The following is an 18,318-nucleotide window of genomic DNA, read 5'->3' as shown; positions in this document are numbered from 1 at the left end:
GAGAAATCAATGTTTTGGATATAACCTTGCTTCACGAATAGAGGTGAGGGTAGGGAGAGCTGCAGATAAAGAAGGGAGGGGTGGGGAGAGGGACAGAATGGTGAGGTAGTGATAGGTGAATACAGGTGGTGGGTACAACCTGGTTGGTCGATAGGAGAAATGAATCCGATTTGTAGCTGGAAGGAAGGGTCAGTAGGTGGAATGGAGAGGAGGAGGCAGGGCTGGAAAGGGATTTGGGAGATGGATAGAAATTGGAGAAACTCAATGTTGAGTCTTCCGGACTGAAAGGCTGCCCAGGCAGAAGATAAGGTGTTGTTCCTCCAATTTGCAGTCTAATTCACTGTGGCAATGGAAGACGCCAAGGATGAACATCTCTAACAGGAAGTGGGAAGGAGAATTGAAATGGGCGATGACTGGGAGGTCAGGCTGGCCCTTATGGGCCCTGCTGAGATGTTCAATGAAACGTTTCTTTAGTTTATGTTTGGTCTCACCGATGTAGAGGAGACCACATCGGGAGCACCAGATGCAGTAAACTAGGTTGGAGGACATGTAGGTGAACCTCTGTTCCACCTGTAAGGACAGTTTGGGGCCCTGGATGGAGGTGGGGAAGGTGGTGTGCCAATATGCATCTTTTACGGTTGTAGGGGAAGGTACAAGTGGTGGGGTAATGGTGGGGAGTGTGGTGTGAATCAAAGAGTGGCGAAGGGGATGGTTCTTGTGGAATGCACAGAGTTGGGGAGAGGAAGACATTCTGCTGGTGGGGTCTATTTGGAGTTGGCGGACGTGTTTGAGGATGATATGTTGGGTGGGGTAGAAGACTAGTCCTTAGAGTTAGGAATTGTGTGATTCTACATTATGGAGTCTTAATTCATGGTTTGGAAACCCCTATTCTAGGGAGAGGATGGATTCATTGATGATGGAGCAGGGGTTTGACCTAGAAACCTAAGGCATTTGATTCAGTCTTACTGATGTTTATTGGAATTTGATTATAGTATTAATTCCTCCCAAGAAATGGACAGGGCAACCAAGGCATTAAATTACGAAACTTTATAAATTAGGTTTGGATGTGGTGGGGTGGGGACAAGCAGGAGGCTGCAGGAAAAATGTACAATACTAAGCATCATTGTTTTTCTTATCCTTCAGGCCTCCACAATATAAAACGATTACTTTGGACAGAGGTGCTGATGGACTGGGCTTTAGTATTGTTGGTGGATATGGCAGTCCACATGGAGATCTTCCTATTTATGTGAAGACAGTATTTGTGAAGGTAATGAAACAGCGAAGATGTCTGAATTTTGAAACTCTTGCCAGTTGTATGCATGCCTGTATTACAGTTTCAGAGCATGTTTATTTAATTCAGTTCATCATTAAACCATCATGAAGCACAGATCACAATTTCAACTGCCAGCAAGAGATGAGTTCAGGTACAGGCAGGGGGTTAAAGTCTTAAAAGTGACATTTAGCAATAAACCTGACAGTATCCCCCCCCCCCCCCCGCCATCTTGGTTTAGTCAAGGCAGGTTTGCAGGCAAGCAGCAAATCTCTGTGGAGCTGTCAGTTTGGAAAGAGATTGACGTAGCATTGTGACTGTGACAGCCAGCAATTACTTCCTCCTCCAGTGGAACTGAGCAGCTGCAACTACACCTGACTGAGAGGCTGATGTAAGAGAGTGCTTTCTTTCACTAAAAGATAATTTCCAATGTCTTGGAAGTCACTTTGCCCGTCTTCAGTCACTTCAGACTATTCCTGATGTCACCCTTCACTGCAGAGCTTATGCAGCTCTGCCTTGGACCCCTGAGAAGCTAACTGAGCAGAAACAGCACCAGGAGCATCACCAGCTGCAATGCCAATTGCTATCTCCTCAATTTGATTCCACTCCACAGGATAGAGAGGAGGAACAGGGCTCCAGCTTAACAGAAGCAAGATCCCAACAGGGTCTACAGGCAGATGTGATTTGGAGATGCCAGTCTTGGACTGGGGTGTACAAAGTTAAATATCACACAACACCAGGTTATAGTCCAATAGGTTTACTCGGAGAACTGCTCCTTCATCAGGTGATTGTGGAGAATACGATTGTAAGACAAAGAATTAATAGTAAAAGTTTACAGAGTGATGTAACTGAAATTATATATTAAAAAAGACCCAGATTGTTTGTTAAGTCTCATCTTTTAGAATGACCATGATGGTTTCAGTTCTTTCATATGTAAATCGCAAAACATTTTTTAAAAGTTATCTTCTCAAGTGCACTTTAACAATTGGTGTCATGTTGGCCAGATAAACTATCGAAGGTGTTAATTCCCTGGGAGGCTGTCTGTGCCACAATGGTCAGGCTGATTCTAATCTAAAAAACGGATTTACAGAATCTCGCATGGATTCATGCAGTTTTTGAGCAAAGTAAAATGTAATTCTGCAAGTACAAATTCACCCCACAAACTTATATGTGTATGTGGGTGTGTTGGGGGGGTGTGGTGGGGTGGGGTGGTTATGAGTGTCTGTGAGAGGGTGTGTGTATGTGTGAGAGTGTAAAGGGGTTTAAGTCTGTGAGAGGGTGTGTGTGGGAGTGATGTATGAGTATATGAGAGACGGTATGTGTCTGTCTGTGTCTGTGTACAGTGCAGTGGGGTCATCTGTAGTGTGACAGGAACCCAGCGTCCCAGTTGAGGCCATCCCCATGGGTACCAAACTTGGCTGTCAGCCTCTGCTCGGCTACTTTGCATTGTTGCCTGTCCCAAAGTCCGCCTTGGAGGACGGCCACCCGAAGGTCCAAGGTCGAATGTCCCGGACCGCTGAAGTGTTCTCCGACTGGGAGGGAATACTCCTATCTGTTTGTTTGTTGTTTGTTCTGCGGTATCCATTCATCCGTTGCCGTAGCCTCTGTTTGGTCTCACCAATGTACCATGCCTCAGGGCATCCTTGCCTGCAGCGTATGAGATAGACAACGTTGGGCTGAGTGGCATGAGCACCTGCCACGTACGTGGTGGTATCCATGTCCACACTCTAACACGTTTTGCAGTGTCTATTGTGACAAAGTTGTATGGTATTGTCCTGAAAGCCAGGCAGTTGGCTACAAACAATGATCTGTTTGAGGTTTGATGGCTGTTTAAAGGTGAGAAGTGGAGATGTAGGGAAGGTCTTGGCGAGGTGCTCATCCTCATTGATAATGTGTTGCAGGGTGCGAAGAACATGGCGTAGCTTTTCAGCAGTTTTACAGCTGTAACCGACAGGGTACCCTTCATTGTCCAGTACTTCCCGGGATGTGAGGGACCACACTCCTGTTACTCACTTACTGGGCCTATTTTATTGAAGAGGCTGACCTCTTATTCCCCTGTCCATTCTTGGCAAATATGTCCTCACTTCAGTTGCAGAGATCCTGCAACAGGACCTCCAAATCAAACACATAGAGCAGGGCATTTCAGAGGCAGCTGACTTAAATTTCTAGAGCAGTGATTAAGATCAAGGTTAGCTTGATTCTGTTGGTAGTGATTGCTGGTGAAGGGAATCAACCAGGAATTCCATTGCTATTTCAGTCGAGTTAACTCAAAGGTATAGGTTAGGAGGGGGACTGAAGATAGAGTGTGATAATGCCCTGTAGTTTCAAATCACTTGTCAGCGCTCACTGTTGGGCACAGATATGGTGACTAAGTATGTTGCAATGCTACTGAAGTAATCTAGCACTATGAAACCATATTTGCAGAAGTTTGATTCTTAATTACATTTGGCAACATGCTGTTTGAATATATTACAGAAATGGTGCAAAATCGGATGTAATTTGAAAGAGAGAAGGCAAAATCAGATGTAATGGTGTTACAGTTAAATAAAGGTAATTACGAGGGCATGTGAGAGGAATTGACAAAAATCGACTGGAAGCAAAACCTAGTGAGCAAGACAGTAGAACAACAATGGCAGGAGTTTCTGGGTGTAATTGAGGACACAGTAGAGAGGTTCATCACAAAAAAAAGATAGATCATCGGGGGTGGGGGGAATTAGACAACCATGGCTGACAAAGGAAGTCAGGAAATGTATTATAGAAAAAGAGAGAGGCTATAAAGTGTCCAAGAGCACTGGGAGATCAGAAGATTGGGAAGACTACAAAACAAACAGAGCAAAACAAAGAGAGAAATAAGGAAGGAGAGGTACAAATATGAAGGTAAGCTAGCCAGTAATATTAGAAATGATAGTAAAATTTCTTCCAATGTATAAGAAACAAACGAGAGGCAAGAGTAGAAATTGGACCACTCCAAATTGACACAGGAAGGCGAGTGGTAGATGGTAGAACAGAAAGTAGCTGAAGAACTTAATAAATACTTTGTCAGTCTTCACAGTGGAAGACATGAGTAATATCCCAGCAATTAAGGAGAATCAGGGGGCAGAGTTGAGTATGGTGGCCATTACAAAAGAGAGAGTGCAAGGGCGGCACGGTGGCTCAGTGGTTAGCACTGCTGCCTCACAGCACCAGGATGCCAGGTTCGATTCTCGCCTCGGGCGACTGTGTGGAGTTTGCACATTCTCCCCGTGTCTGCGTGGGTTTCCTCTGGGTGCTCCGGTTTCCTCCCTCGGTCCAAAGATGTGCAGGTCAGGTGAATTGGCCATGCTATATTGCCCATAGTCAGAGCGAAATGGGTCTGGGTGGGTTACTCTTCGGAGGGTCGGTGTGGACTTGTTGGGCCGAAGGGCCTGTTTTCATGCTGTAGGGAATCTAATCTAAAAGCCGATAAATCTCCTGGCTCTGAGGGGCTACATCCTAGAGATCTGAGGGAGGTGCCTGAAGGAATAGCGGAGGCATTGGTTATAATCTTTCAAAAATCACTGGAGTCAGGGAAATCCTGGAAAATTGCTGTTGTTACCCCCTTGTTCAAGAAAGGATCAAGACAAAAGATGGAAAATTATAGGCTGATTAGCCTAACCTCGGTTATGGGTAAAATTCTAGAATCCATCGTTAAGGATGAGATTTCTAAACTCTTGGAAATGCAGGGTCGGATTAGAACAAAAAGTCAGCATGGATTTAGTAAGGGGAGGTTGTGCCTGACAAACTTGTTAGAATTCTTTGAAGAGGTAACAAGTAGGTTAGGCCAGGGAAACCCAGTGGATGTTATCTACTTAAACTTCCAAAAGGCCTTTGATAAGGTGCCTCACAGGAGGCTGCTAAATAAGCTGAGGGCCCATGGTGTTCGAAGTGAGCAGGTTTCAGTGTTGGGGCCGCAGCTGTTCACTTTACATAATAATGATCGGGATGAAGGGTCTGGAGGTATTCTAGCGATGATACAAAGCTGGGCGGACAGGCAGGTAGTTCTGAGGAGGTAGGGAGGCTGCAGAAAGATTTAGACAGTGTAGGAGAGTGGTCCAAGAAATGGCTGATGAAGTTCAGTGTGAGCAATGCAAGGTCTTGCACTTTGGAAAAAAGAATACAGGCACGGACTATTTCCTAAACTGGGAGAAAATTCATAAAGCCAAAGTACAAAGGGATCAGGGAGTGCTCAGCCAGGATTCTCTAAAGGTTGACTGGCAGTTCGTGTCATGGTTAAGAAAGCAAATGTAATGTTGCCATCTATCTCAAGAGGGTTGGAATGTAAAAACAGCGATGTGCTACTGAGACTTTATAAAGCTCTGATTAGGCCCCATTTAGAATACTAAGTCCAGTTTTGGGGCCCCACACCTCCGGAAGGACATACTGGCACTGGAGCATGTCCTGTGGAGATTCACACAGATGATCCCTGGAATGGTAGGCCTAACATATGATGAATGGCTGAAGATCCTGGGATTGTATTCATTAGAGTTTAGGAAGTTGAGGGGAGATCCATTAGAAACTTACAAGATAATGTATGGCTTAGAAAGGGTGGATGCTGGGAATCTGATTCCTTCAGGTGGGGATACCAGGACCCATGGGCACAGCCTTAGAATTAGAGGGGGTCAATTTAGAACGGAAATGAGGAGACATTTCTTCAGCCAGAGAGTGGTGGGCCTGTGGAATTCGTTACCATAGAGCGCAATGGAGGCCAGGGCGTTAATGTTTTTCAAGGCAGAGATTGATAAATTCTTAATCTCGTAAGAATTTAAGGGATACAGGGAGAGTGCGGGTAAATGGCGTCGAAATGCCCATCAGCCATGATTGAATAGCGGAGTGGACTCGATGGGCCGAATGGCCTTACTTCCATTCCTTTGTCTTATGGTCTTAACTTGTGAAGTATGAATTTTCATGCAACTGCAAGGAACCAAAGTTAAGCTATATACAGCAAAGATCATTCAGTTGCCATGTTATTATTAGTGTACTATCACTGTTAAATCTAAAGACGTTGTAATGTTTAGGGGGCAGCTGCTGAAGATGGACGACTGAAGCGTGGAGATCAAATAATTGCTGTCAATGGACAAAGCCTTGAGGGTGTGACACATGAAGAAGCTGTTGGTATCCTGAAGCGCACAAAGGGGACTGTTACATTAATGGTACTTTCCTAATGTATGTTGTTCTAGATGAAAACACTAAAGCTTAATTGGACATTTATGATGAGAACTGAAATGCATTTATGCATACATACAAACATGTAAGAAATGTAAACACATTAACAGACTGCCATAGTATTTCCACACACCATGTTCAGGATCTGAATTATAGAAGCTTTTGATTGGTCACAGCATAGTCTATAGTACTTATTTTCAGATGCAACGTTATTTTAACTTCATTTTCAAATTTTATATACTTGCCCATTTTAGGCCTGTAAATAGTTCCAGAATTACTGTGTAACTTCTATTATTTTCTGCTTTTAAATAGTCACCAAACATTTTCCAGTTGAACAGCTGATTGGTGGTTTAATAAAGTTTTATTACTTTTATTGTTTTATTGAAGTTAATCAATGTTACATGTCACAAATTAACTGCTTTAGATTTTTACATTTTGAAACTCGTTGACAGTGTTTTTCTGTGAAAATCCATGTTATCTTGGAATAGATGAATATGGTGCAAATTTACTGCTTAAAAATTGTTTGATAAGTGTTTCCTGAATAGAGTTCTTAAATCACACATCCATCATTCTGCATTACTGTTATCAAACAAATGCAGCAGTAGAAGTAATGCTCTTGAATTATCAAAAACAGATGACATGATGGTAGGATTGCATGCAAAGTTAAACTGACTCAGCCATGGTTACCTTCGTCTAGATTAGAGTGGTGCTGGAAAAGCACAGCAGGTCAGGCAACATGCGAGGAGCAGGAAAATCGACGTTTCAGGCAAAAGCCCTTCATCAGGAGTGAAGGCAGGGAACCTCCGGGGTGGAGAGATAAATGGGAGGGGGTGGAGCTGGGGAGAAGGTAGCCAAGTGTATAATAGGTGGATGGAGGTGGGGATGAAGGTGATAGGTCAGAGAGGAGGATGGAGCGGATAGGTGGGAAGGAAGATTGGCAGGTAGGACAGGTCATGAGGATGGTGCTGAACTGGGATAAGGTGGGGTTTGGGGAAATGAGGAAACTGGTGAAGTCCAAATTGATGCCCTGGGGTTGAAGTGTTTAAAGGCGGAAGATGAGGCATTCTTCCTCCAAGCATCGGGTGGTGAGGGAATGGTGGTGGAGGAGGCCCAGGACCTGCATGTCTTCGGCAGAGTGGGAGGGGGAGTTGAAATCTTGGGCCACGGGGCAGTGGGGTTGATTGGTGCGGGCATCCCGGAGATGTTCCCTAAAGCACTCTCATTTCCCCTCCCCCCAGCTTACTCCAGTCCAAACTTCCAGCTCAGCACCATCCTCATTTCTTTCATTGTCTTTCACTGCAAAGTGACTGAAAAGTAATTTCATCAAATGGTCAAGTTGCTATGGTAAGCTCCTGCATCTTGACTAATTAATATTAATGAGGCCTAAACTCAATTTCAGGCTGCCTTGGACCTCCTATTTTTTCAGGTGCATATGTCATTTCCTTCAAAGTGAAACAGTGTGCTCATAAGCTTATACCCGTCTGACTGTTCCGAAAGTAATCACAACATTGTCCACTAAACAGCCATTATTCACACAGCAAATTCCCATAGACAGCATTAAACATTGTGATCAACATTTTTTTGAGGAAAGGATAAAAATGATCTGAAATAAGCTATGTGCAATGCATTTTGGCTGAATATTTTAACAGTGATCAGTTGAATGTACCTGTTTCTGAATTCTTGGAAATGTAAGGGGTAACAATTCTTAAGCCAAAGTCTACTGCTTTCAAGCAAATCCAGTAAGTGGAACAGTGTGTTAAGATTGCTCTAAACTAGACAGTTCAGTATAGAAAGTAATTTCACCTACAAGAGGTGGATTATTAGCTTTACAGGTTATTAGATAATCTGGCATAGTGAATCACATGCCCTTTATAAATTGTTCTTCACCAGTTGTCATTTCTTTCACTTCAGTGGAATGAAACAAATGCAGGTTCCGTAAAAGGTATCTGTTTTGCCAATTTACACTAAGCAGATGAAGGAGAAAAATCAGTCTTTTTATCTTAACAGTATTATAGCTCAACTTAAATGTTTGGGTTAGAATTGTGTATTTAATTCTATATAGACCTAAAAGTAAATGTTATAGTTCTGTCTACAACTATTTGATCAGTGTTCTTGGATAAGTGAACAGTACTGTTCTTTTGGGTTAGCAATACTAATTTTAACAAAACAATTAAACTACGCTAGTCAGTACATTGTTCAGCTGAACTCAAAACAATGTTAGAATATTTTGCTTTTTTTATGCTCTGAAATGTATCTATTTTGACTTTAAAGTAAGGTACAGATATTCTTCTGTTAATAACTATTGTTGGTAATTGTAAAAACTTTGTTTTTAGCATTTGTAAACCAACACACATTTTAATAAACATGTTCTAAACATCCAGCTTTTACTTGATTACTTCTTTCACTTATTTTAAATGTAGAAACAAGAAATTACCTGTGACACATATAGTATCAATATTTTTAAAACATAATATGTTGATGTATACCCATTAAAAACTTCACTGGAGGAAAAATAGAAAGCCATTCGGTTCTTCTACTCTGCTCTCATCAGTTTTTAAGCTTTCCTTGCACCAGCCTATTTGCCTATTTGCTCCTGTTGAGTACTCAAAAGATTACAGTTCACATCCATACTTAGACTCATTTGGCTCCTAAAGCTTTAGGGTGTTGATGTAACATCCACAAAATGAATTAACTTTGGCATTCACTGTCTCTTGCTATGTAAACAAATACAACAGCCAGATCGCATTTGGAGATTCTAAAACAGCAATGTGACAAGTCCTGTTGACCCATTCAATATGATCGTGGCTGATAATTGAACTGAGTATCCTATTCCCACATCTCCCTGTACCCTTTGATCCTTGTAGCCCTAAGAACTACATCGAATTCCTTGAAAACATTCAATGCTTTGGCTTCAACCTTCTGTGGCAGAGAATACCAGGTATCCTAAGACAATGACCCCCTGATTGTAGATTCCCTTCTCATTAGAACATCCATCCTGCATTTTCTGTGACTAGCCGTGTTATAATTTTATAGGTTTCTATGGGATACCTCTTTATTCTTCAAAGCTCTAGTGGATATAGCCCTAACCAATCCAGCCCGTTTTCATACGTCAATCCTGCCATCCCAGGAATCAGTCTGGTAAATCTTTGTTACATTCCCTCTATAGTGAGAACATCCTCAGACAAGGAGACTTAGACTGCAGGTACAATGATAACAAAATAACAAGCATGTCTGGCATTAGCAGAGGAATTGCCATATGACCAAACTCCAGGAAGTCTGTTTTGGTGTTATTATGTCTACAGCAAGAGCACAGATTCTGAAGAATAAGACGATGAATTTAATTCATAAATCCCTTGAAATGCCATGAATAATATTTTCATTCCAAGACACCTTTATAGACCCATAATGGATGCATCTTTCTATTGAAAGCACTCGCTGATTTTTAAGTATTAAAACAAGATGTGACAAAATGGTGGAGGCTGGTAGAATTGCAACATTTAAAAGGCATTTGGATGGGTATATAAATAGGAAGGGTTTGGAGGGATATGGGCCGGGCGCTGGCAGGTGGGACTAGGTTGGGTTGGGATATCTGGTCGGCATGGATGGGTTGGACCGAAGGGTCAGTTTCCATGCTGTACATCTCTATGATGCCTTCAAGCAACATTCGTGTGGCACATTCCCTTCGACTGAATGTGTGTCCACCTACAAGTTTAAAAGAGTTTCATTAACTATGACGTCAAAAATGTAGTTTCTGCATGAAATCAGTATTCAGCACTCTGAAACCACAGTCCACCCATTGCATCTTTGTGGCACACATACAACACACTTGTGTTTGTCCTCTTTGAAGATTTTGAAGTTCCAGTTTTCAGTAGCATTGACATAAATAGTGCTGTGGGTTCAAGGTTCAGCCCCACCGAATCTGAGATCTGCAGATTGCCAGCACTTTAAAATTAATTAACTTTTTAATCTAACATTAGTATTGCTGTAAAAAAAGATATGCTGTCAAAACCTTTTGCCCTGATCAGGGCAGAATTACAAGAATACCAATTCTCAAAGGGAACATCACTACTTTGTGGCAAGAATGATCTGATTGCAAAAATAAATTTGAGAGGTTTGTTAGAGCAGATGCTGAATCATAGAAACCACACAGTGTGGAAGCAGGCCATTCAGCCCATCGAGTCCACACTGAATTTCCAAAGAGCATCCCACTCAGACCCACCTTGCTACTCTATCCCTGTAACCCTACATTTTCCATGGCTAATCCACCTTGCCTGCGTAACACTATGGGGAATTCAGCATGGCCAATTCCACCTAACCTTGCAGGATGCTGCATCTTCTTGATCTGGAGCTAAGGGAAATTGCTTAAAGATAAGGAGTATTCCATTTAAGATGGTGCATTTGGAGAAATTTCTTCTCCAATTATCTCTTTCCCTAGGAAGCCAGATCATTGAATATAACCAAGTTTGGTTTACATTGATTTCTGATCTATAAGAGACTTTGAAGTTATGGAAGAGAATAGCAAGAAAGTAGCATTAAGGCCACAGTTAGATCAGCCATGACGATGAGTGACAGAGCAGACTTGGGATCAAATAGCCTACTCCTGTTTCTAGATTTTATGTTGTATCATGGCTAAATGTGCCATTGAGTAGGCCATCACTTCAAAGTAGTTAATGATGAGCTCAAGGTTATGGATCAAGCCCTGTGACAAGTTGGAGTTTGTCTCCTAAATGAGCAAAAGGAACAACAAACTCTGTCACAGACCTGCCAATGCATCAAATACCTCTGTGCATACCCATCAACATTCCCCTTAATAGCATCCAAACAAAATCTTCACTTGAGTCTCTGAATCAGAGAGAAGTTTTGATAGCTGAAAGTTGGTGATCAGGTTGTGGTGTACGATAATAGAGCAATGTGTAGATGTCGTCACTTGGATCAGGGCAGATAGACAACCCGTTATCCAAGATCCCGAAATCCAAAAAGCTCCAAAATCCAAAAGCATTTTCGTGACGTTTTTATCTCATTAACAAAGTTGTTTGGCGTGCAAACAGTTAACCCAATTCCACACCCACTCGATGCATGTCACTCAGATGCGACATGGGTAGGCGTGGCCCAGCACTGGCAGGCCTCGATTCTGTCTCGGGGCTCATAGTACTCACAGTCAGTCTGCTGTTCAGTGAGATCTTTATAAATTTCACTGTCAAACTGTCACTTAATCTGAAATTCGAAAAATTCCGAATTCCAAAAACCTGGTGGTCCCGAGTGTTTCGGATAAAGGATTGTGTACCTGTATTTTCCAACTTGACTATCCTGTCATTGATCTTTTTTTCTCCACTGCAGTCACTTCCTCAAGAGCCAGCCTCTGGGAATTGACCCCATTCTCTTTAAATGCATTCTGTTAAGAACTTTTGGCTCTTTGTGGAAATGATGCTTACCTCAATCTCTTCCATAGAGCTTCATTACATCAGAGGAACTAGTTGGCTTCTCTATTGCTCCATTTGCACTTCTCTTCCTTCCAGCAAAATAGTCTGCTTCCAACAGTTGTGTTTGCCTGAATGCAATGCTCCCTTTGAGAAGGACACAGGTAAATTGTGTGTCATTCCAACCATGCATCATGTTCATGGGTCCTCTGTGGAACTTGCTTCTTGTCAGTAGCCCATTCTGAACTGGGCTGCACCATGATATTTTTTAAAAATATTGCCTGCCTCAGCTTGACTGGATTTGGAGTATTTAGACAAATTTACCATAAACACAACCCAAAAATGGCCCAAATGCAAATTTTTAGTCTGTTGTCAGTTTGATTAACAAAACTCTAATCAAATTAATTCAGCATCCCTACCTGACAACATGGTCTTCTAAACAATCAATGAGTCTTTGCACTAGGTGGCAGTCTTGTGTAAACTAACAATTTTGAATTTAAAGAACTTGAATTCATTTTTTTCCCCCAGTTAGCTTGTAATTGTGGTCCTTGAATCGCTGGTCAGAATTTATAAACAAGGTCTGTCTGCATCCAATCTATTATTTTAAATCCTACATGATGTCATAGCATGAGTTAATCTGAAACAACAACCTGATAACTTAGAAACCAGGAATAAATTTTCATCTTTAGTGCTCCTGGTGAATGTCATCATGAAACAATAGCACATCAGTGATTAAAGCATTTATATCAGTGATTATTTTAAATTCATTAGACTGCAGACAAATTACATAGACACAGAAAATATGCATATAGACTCCTTGATTCACCTGGTACATTATCCCCAACCATTAAAAAGTGGTTCCATTCATAAAATTTAAATTAATTCTCTCAAGCTTGGAAAAATACATCAAGTCTAATAATACTTGAACACTTCATATGCAGATATTTCAAAGAGTCATTAATTATTATTAAAGGATTGTTTAAAAAATGAAAATGGTGGGTATACCCAACAGGTCTGGCAGCATCTAGAGATAGAGCCAAGGTTAACAACTTGTCCTTGGTGATTTTCAACTAGCTGGCGTCGCAACATTCACGTAAGCATCACTCCCATTTCTTTCTTTAAGTGTAACAGTTCTTAATTTGTCACTTCAGCCCTTTTAGATGCAGCTTTCATTTCAATACTTGCCCTATTACCAACCCCGTTACACCAGGTTCCCTTTTGCCATTTAATCACTCCTGTTTTCTATGCTAGCAATTGGTTTCACTTCTGTCATTTCCTTCCTCCACTCCATTGCTGCCTCCATGGTAGCACAAAATCTGAATAAGGTCTAAACTTTTCTGATTCTGGCAAAATATCATTGCCTTGAAACATTAATTTTATCTCTCACTCCAGTTGTTATAACAGCAGGTGAGTATTTATAGTATTTCTTCCTCTTATTTCAGATTTTCAGCATCCACAGTAGTATTTTACTGTCAATGAACAAATTATCACATAAATTTGTAAAATGTTTGAACACTAATCAATGGGAAGTATAGCTTCAGGACTGGTTTTCCCAAAGATGCAGTAGATATTATGTTAAATGTCCATTCTCTGTACAAATGCAGACCTGCAGGAAAAATGTTGGGATTGCATCAGTAGAATCATGTCATTTTGATTTTCTTGGTTTTGTAGACCAATTGAAATCCCTATAGATTAGATTCCCTACAGTGTGGAAACAGGTCCTTCGGCCCAACAAGTCCACACCGACTCTCCAAAGAGTAATCCACCCAGACACATTCCCCTCTGACTAATGCACCTAATACTATGGGCAATTTAACTTGGCCAATTCATGTGACCTGCACATCTTTGGACTGTGGGAGGAAACCCACGTAGACACGGGGAGAATGTGCAAACTCCACACAGACAGTCGTTCGAGGCTGAGATCGAACCGGAGACCCTGATGCTGTGAGGTAGCATTGCTAACCACTGAGCCACCATGCCGCCCTATACTTTTGATTATGATTGAATTCCCGCATTCAGGTTGAAAAAGAGTCCTTTAGAACATAGAATATGGAACAGTACAGCAGAGATACAGGCCTTCAGCCCATCATGTCTAAATGGACCATGATGCCATTCTAAACTAATCCCATTTGCCCACACATGGTCCGAAAAGGACAAGTCTTGACTAAAAAGAAGTTCTAAATTGGGAGCAAGGTCAATTTAACAGTAATAGACAGGAATTTTCAAAAGTTGCTTGAGGAAGGCTGTTTGCAAGAAAAAGGATGCTTTCAAAAGTAAGACAATAAGAGGTCAGAGACAGTATGTTCCTATTGGTATGAAGGACAAGGCCAGTCGGAGTAGAAACACAGGATGACTCCAGATTTGAGGCTCTGGTCAAGAAAAATAAGGAGGCATGAGTCAGGTATAAACAGATGAGATCAAGTGAATCCCGTGAGTATAGGGGAAGGAGGAGTACACTTAGGAGAGAAATCAGGAGGGTAAAAAGGGGATGAGAGACAGCTTTGGCAGATAAGGTTAAAGAGAATCCAAAGCGATTCTTCAAGTACCTTAAGGGCAAATGAGTAACTAGGGAGAGAATAGGGCCCTCAAAGATCATCAAGGCAATCTATATATGGAACCATAGGAGAAACAAATTTTTAGCACTAGTACTTACTGTAGGGAAAGATGTAGAAGCTACGGAACTTGAGGAAATAAATACTGATGTCTTGGAAACAGTCCACATCACAGAAAAGGAGGAGCTGGAAGTCTTAAATTCACTAAGGTAGATAAAGGCCTGGGACCTGTTCAGTATATTGTGGGAAACAAGGGAAGAAATTGATCAGATTACTTAGTGTGGAAACAGGCCCTTTGGCCCAACAAGTCCACACCGACCCTCCGAACAGCAACCCACCCAGACCCATTCCCCTACATTTACCCCCTTCACCTGACACTACGGGCAATTCACCTAACCTGCACATCTTTGGACTGTGGGAGGAAACCGGAGCACCCAGAGGAAACCCACACAGATACGGGGAGAATGTGCAAACTCCGCACAGACAGTTGCTCAAGGCGGGAATTGAACCCAGGTCTCTGGCGCTGTGAGGCAGCATGCCACCATGCCGCCTATTGCAGGGGTCTTAGCATAGATATCCACGTTGACAGCCACAGGTGAGATGCTGGAAAACTGGAGGGTGGCTAATCTTGTGCCAATATTTAAGAAAGGCTGCAAGGAAAACAAGCGAACAATAGACTGGTGAGCTTGATGTCAGTGGTGGGTAAATTGTTGGAGGAGATTCTGAGAGACAGGATTAACATGCATTTGGAAAGACAAGGACTGATAATAGATAGTCAGCACGGTTTTGTGTATAGGAAATCATATCTCACAAACTTGATTGAGTTTGTTGAAGAGCTGGCCAAGAAGAAGATAGATGAAGGCAGAATGGTAGACATTGTCTACTTGAACTTTAGCAAGGCCTTTGATTAGGTTTTGCATGATAGACTGGTTAGTAAGGTTTGATCACATGGGAGCCAGATAGAGTTAGCCAGTTGGCTTGATGGCTGGAGACAGTGTGGTAGTAGAATGCCATTGTTTAGACCGTAAGCCTGTGACCAGTGGTTTCTGGCAAGGATTGGTACTATGTCCACTGATGTTTGGCATTTATATAAATAATCTGGATAAGAATATAGGAGGCATGGTTAGAAAGTTTGTGGATGACAAGCAAAATTGGTGGTATTGTTGACAGTGAGAAAGGTTATGTATGACTACAATGAAATCTTGACCATTTGGACCAATGGGCCAAGGACTGGCAAATGGAGTTTAATGTAGATAAATAAGAGTTGTTGCGTTTTGGTAACCATGACAAGGAGGTGCTGGTGTTGGACTGGGGTGGACAAAGTTAAAAATCAACACCAGGTTATAGTCCAACAGGTTTATTTGGAAGTACAAGTTTTCAGAGCACTGCTCCTTCATCAGGTAGCTAGTGGGACAGGATCCATAGGGCACAGAAGTTATAGTAAAAGATAAAAATGTTATATAACTGATGCAATGTATTTGAACAAACCTAGATTGCTGCGAAGTCTTTAATCACTTAGAATGGGTTGGAGGTTTCCGTTCATAAATATGTAAATCCCAGAACTTCTTTCAAGTCACATTCCCAAGATAATTTAAGGTTTTATCAAAAAAAAGTGATATCTCAGCTCAGACAATACATTAAAGGTGTGAGGTTAGAGTCTGTCTGTATTCCAACCTTGAGTTGGATCAGTTCTATTTCCAAGTAGGAATTTATAACGTCGCATGGTTTGACTGCTTTTTAATTTTAGATTATGTGCTTTTTAAACAAAATAGAATGTATCTGCAATTAAATATCTGCAAATGCAAATTCATCTCATAGACTTATATGTGTGTGTATGCATGCATGTGTGGGAGAATGAGTGTGTGTGCACGTGAGTGTGACGTATTATATTTCAGTGAGAGGGTATATGCGACTTAGAGTGTAAGGGTGTGTGAATCTGAGAGAGAACTTGTGTATGAGAGAGGGTCTGTATGAGTGTGTGAATGTGTGTGCATAGCATAGTGGGTCATCTGTAGTCTGACATGAACCCAAGTTGCCAGTTGAGGCCATCTCATGGCTATCAGCCAAGTTTGGTACCCTTGAGGATGATGTCACCCAGGATCTTGGGTTCATGTCATACTACAGGTGACCCCACTACACTATGCACACTTTCACACACTCACGCAGAGCCTCTCTCATACACACGCTCTCTCTTAGATGCACACACACACCTACACTTTCACTCACGCGCACACCCTCTCACAGGCATATACTCCATCACACACAAGCACACACATTCACATATACACTCCCTCTCTCTCTTTCTCTCTCACACCCACACACACAGTCTCTCCCTCACATACACGCACGCATGCGCACATTTAAGTCTATGGGGTGAATTTGCATTTGCAGATACATTCTATTTTGTTCAAAAAGCGTGCAATCTGTAGGCAGTCAGTCCATGTGACATTTTATAAATTTCTACTTGGGAAATAGAAGCGATCCGACTCAAGTTTGGAATACAGGCAGACTCTAACTTCACACCTTTAATGCATTGTCTAAATTGAGACTTTTTTTAATATAAAACCTTACGTTATCTCAGGAATGTGACTTGAAAGAGGTTCTGGTATTTACATATGAATGAATCGAAACCTACAACCCCTTTCTAAGTGATTAAGGACTTAACAGCAATCTATATTTATTCAATACATTGCAGCAGATGTATAATACTTTTATCTTTTACTGTAAATTCTGTGTCCCATGATCCTGTCGCACTTGCTAGCTGATGAAAGAACAGTGCTCGGAAAGCTTGTAGTTCCAAATAAACCTGTTGGACAAGAACCTGATGTGTGGTTTTTAGCGTTTTGATAAGAAAAACCATGGCAGAACTTACGCAGTCAATGCTAGTGCCCTGGAAAGTGTTGCCCAGCAGAGTGAGACCTAATGGTCCAGGTACATAGTTCCTTGAAACTTGTGTCACAGGTAAACAGGGTTTTGAAGAAGGCATTTAAGTTTAATAGTTGGGAGGTCATGTTAGGCTGTATATGAGACCACTTGGAGAACTGCATACAATTCTGGTCACCCTGCTAAAGGAAGGATGTTATTAGGCTGAAAATGTAAGTGGCAGAGCAGAGTGTGCAGAGAACTTGAAACTTTGCGGAGGAACATAGATACATTGAGTGAATGGGCAAAGGTCTGGCAGATGGAATACAATGTAAATAAATATGAGGTCATACATTTTAGTAGGAGTAATGGTAAAAAGGATTTTTATTTGAATGGTTAAAAAGTTGCAGCATGCTGCTATACAGAGGGACCTGGGTGTCCTTGTGCATGAATCATAGAAGATTGGTCTAACAATTAATTAGGAAGGCAAATGGAATTCTTTCCTTCATTGCTAAAGAGATTGAGTTAAAAAGCAGGAACATTATGTTGCTGTTATATAGGGTGCTGGTGAGGCCACACCTGGAGTACTGTGTGCGGTTTTGGTTTCCTTACTTGAGAAAGCATGTACTGGCATTGGAGGGGGTGCAGAGAAGGTTCACTGGGTTGATTCCGGAGTTGAGGGATTTGGCTTATGAGGAGAAATTGAGTAGACTGGAATTATGTTCACTGGAATTTAGAAGATTGAGGGGAGATCTTATAGAATTATAAAAGAATAGATAAGATAGAAGATGTTTGCACTGGCAGGTGAAACTAGGACAAGAGGGCATATGCTCAAGATTAAAGGGAGCAGATTTAGGATAAATTGAGAAAGAATTTCTTCACCCAGAGGGTTTTGAATCTGTGGAATTCCCTGCCCAGTGAAATAATTGACGCTACTTCAGTATATGTTTTTAAAGCTAAGGTAGATTTTTTTCGAACAATAAAGGAATTAAGCGATACGGTGAGAGCACGGATAAGTGGATCTGAGTCCATGAAA

The 18,318-nt window shown here is 41.6% G+C and overlaps 1 protein-coding gene across 19 annotated transcripts in view; it reads left to right on the top strand.

The window, feature by feature from the left end:
* The window catches only part of mpdz (multiple PDZ domain crumbs cell polarity complex component), a 368,137-nt gene extending 359,294 nt beyond the window's left edge, over positions 1 to 8,843 (top strand). For all 19 annotated transcript variants that reach the window (XM_087996853.1, XM_087996875.1, XM_087996857.1 and 16 more), the window contains 2 exons: positions 1,144 to 1,267; positions 6,304 to 8,843. In XM_087996853.1, the coding sequence (XP_087852979.1) occupies positions 1,144 to 1,267; positions 6,304 to 6,450 (271 nt within the window). In that variant the 3' untranslated portion in view covers positions 6,451 to 8,843. The remainder of the gene's footprint in view (positions 1 to 1,143; positions 1,268 to 6,303) is intronic.
* Positions 8,844 to 18,318: the final 9,475 nt, after the last annotated feature.

Source organism: Chiloscyllium plagiosum, unplaced genomic scaffold (genome assembly GCF_037043375.1).
Source record: "Chiloscyllium plagiosum isolate Xiang-an unplaced genomic scaffold, Cpla_swu_hap1 HiC_scaffold_2, whole genome shotgun sequence".
Taxonomy (NCBI): Eukaryota; Metazoa; Chordata; class Chondrichthyes; order Orectolobiformes; family Hemiscylliidae; genus Chiloscyllium; species Chiloscyllium plagiosum.
Note: the sequence above shows the minus strand (reverse complement) of the source record. Positions and strands in the feature narration are given on the sequence as shown.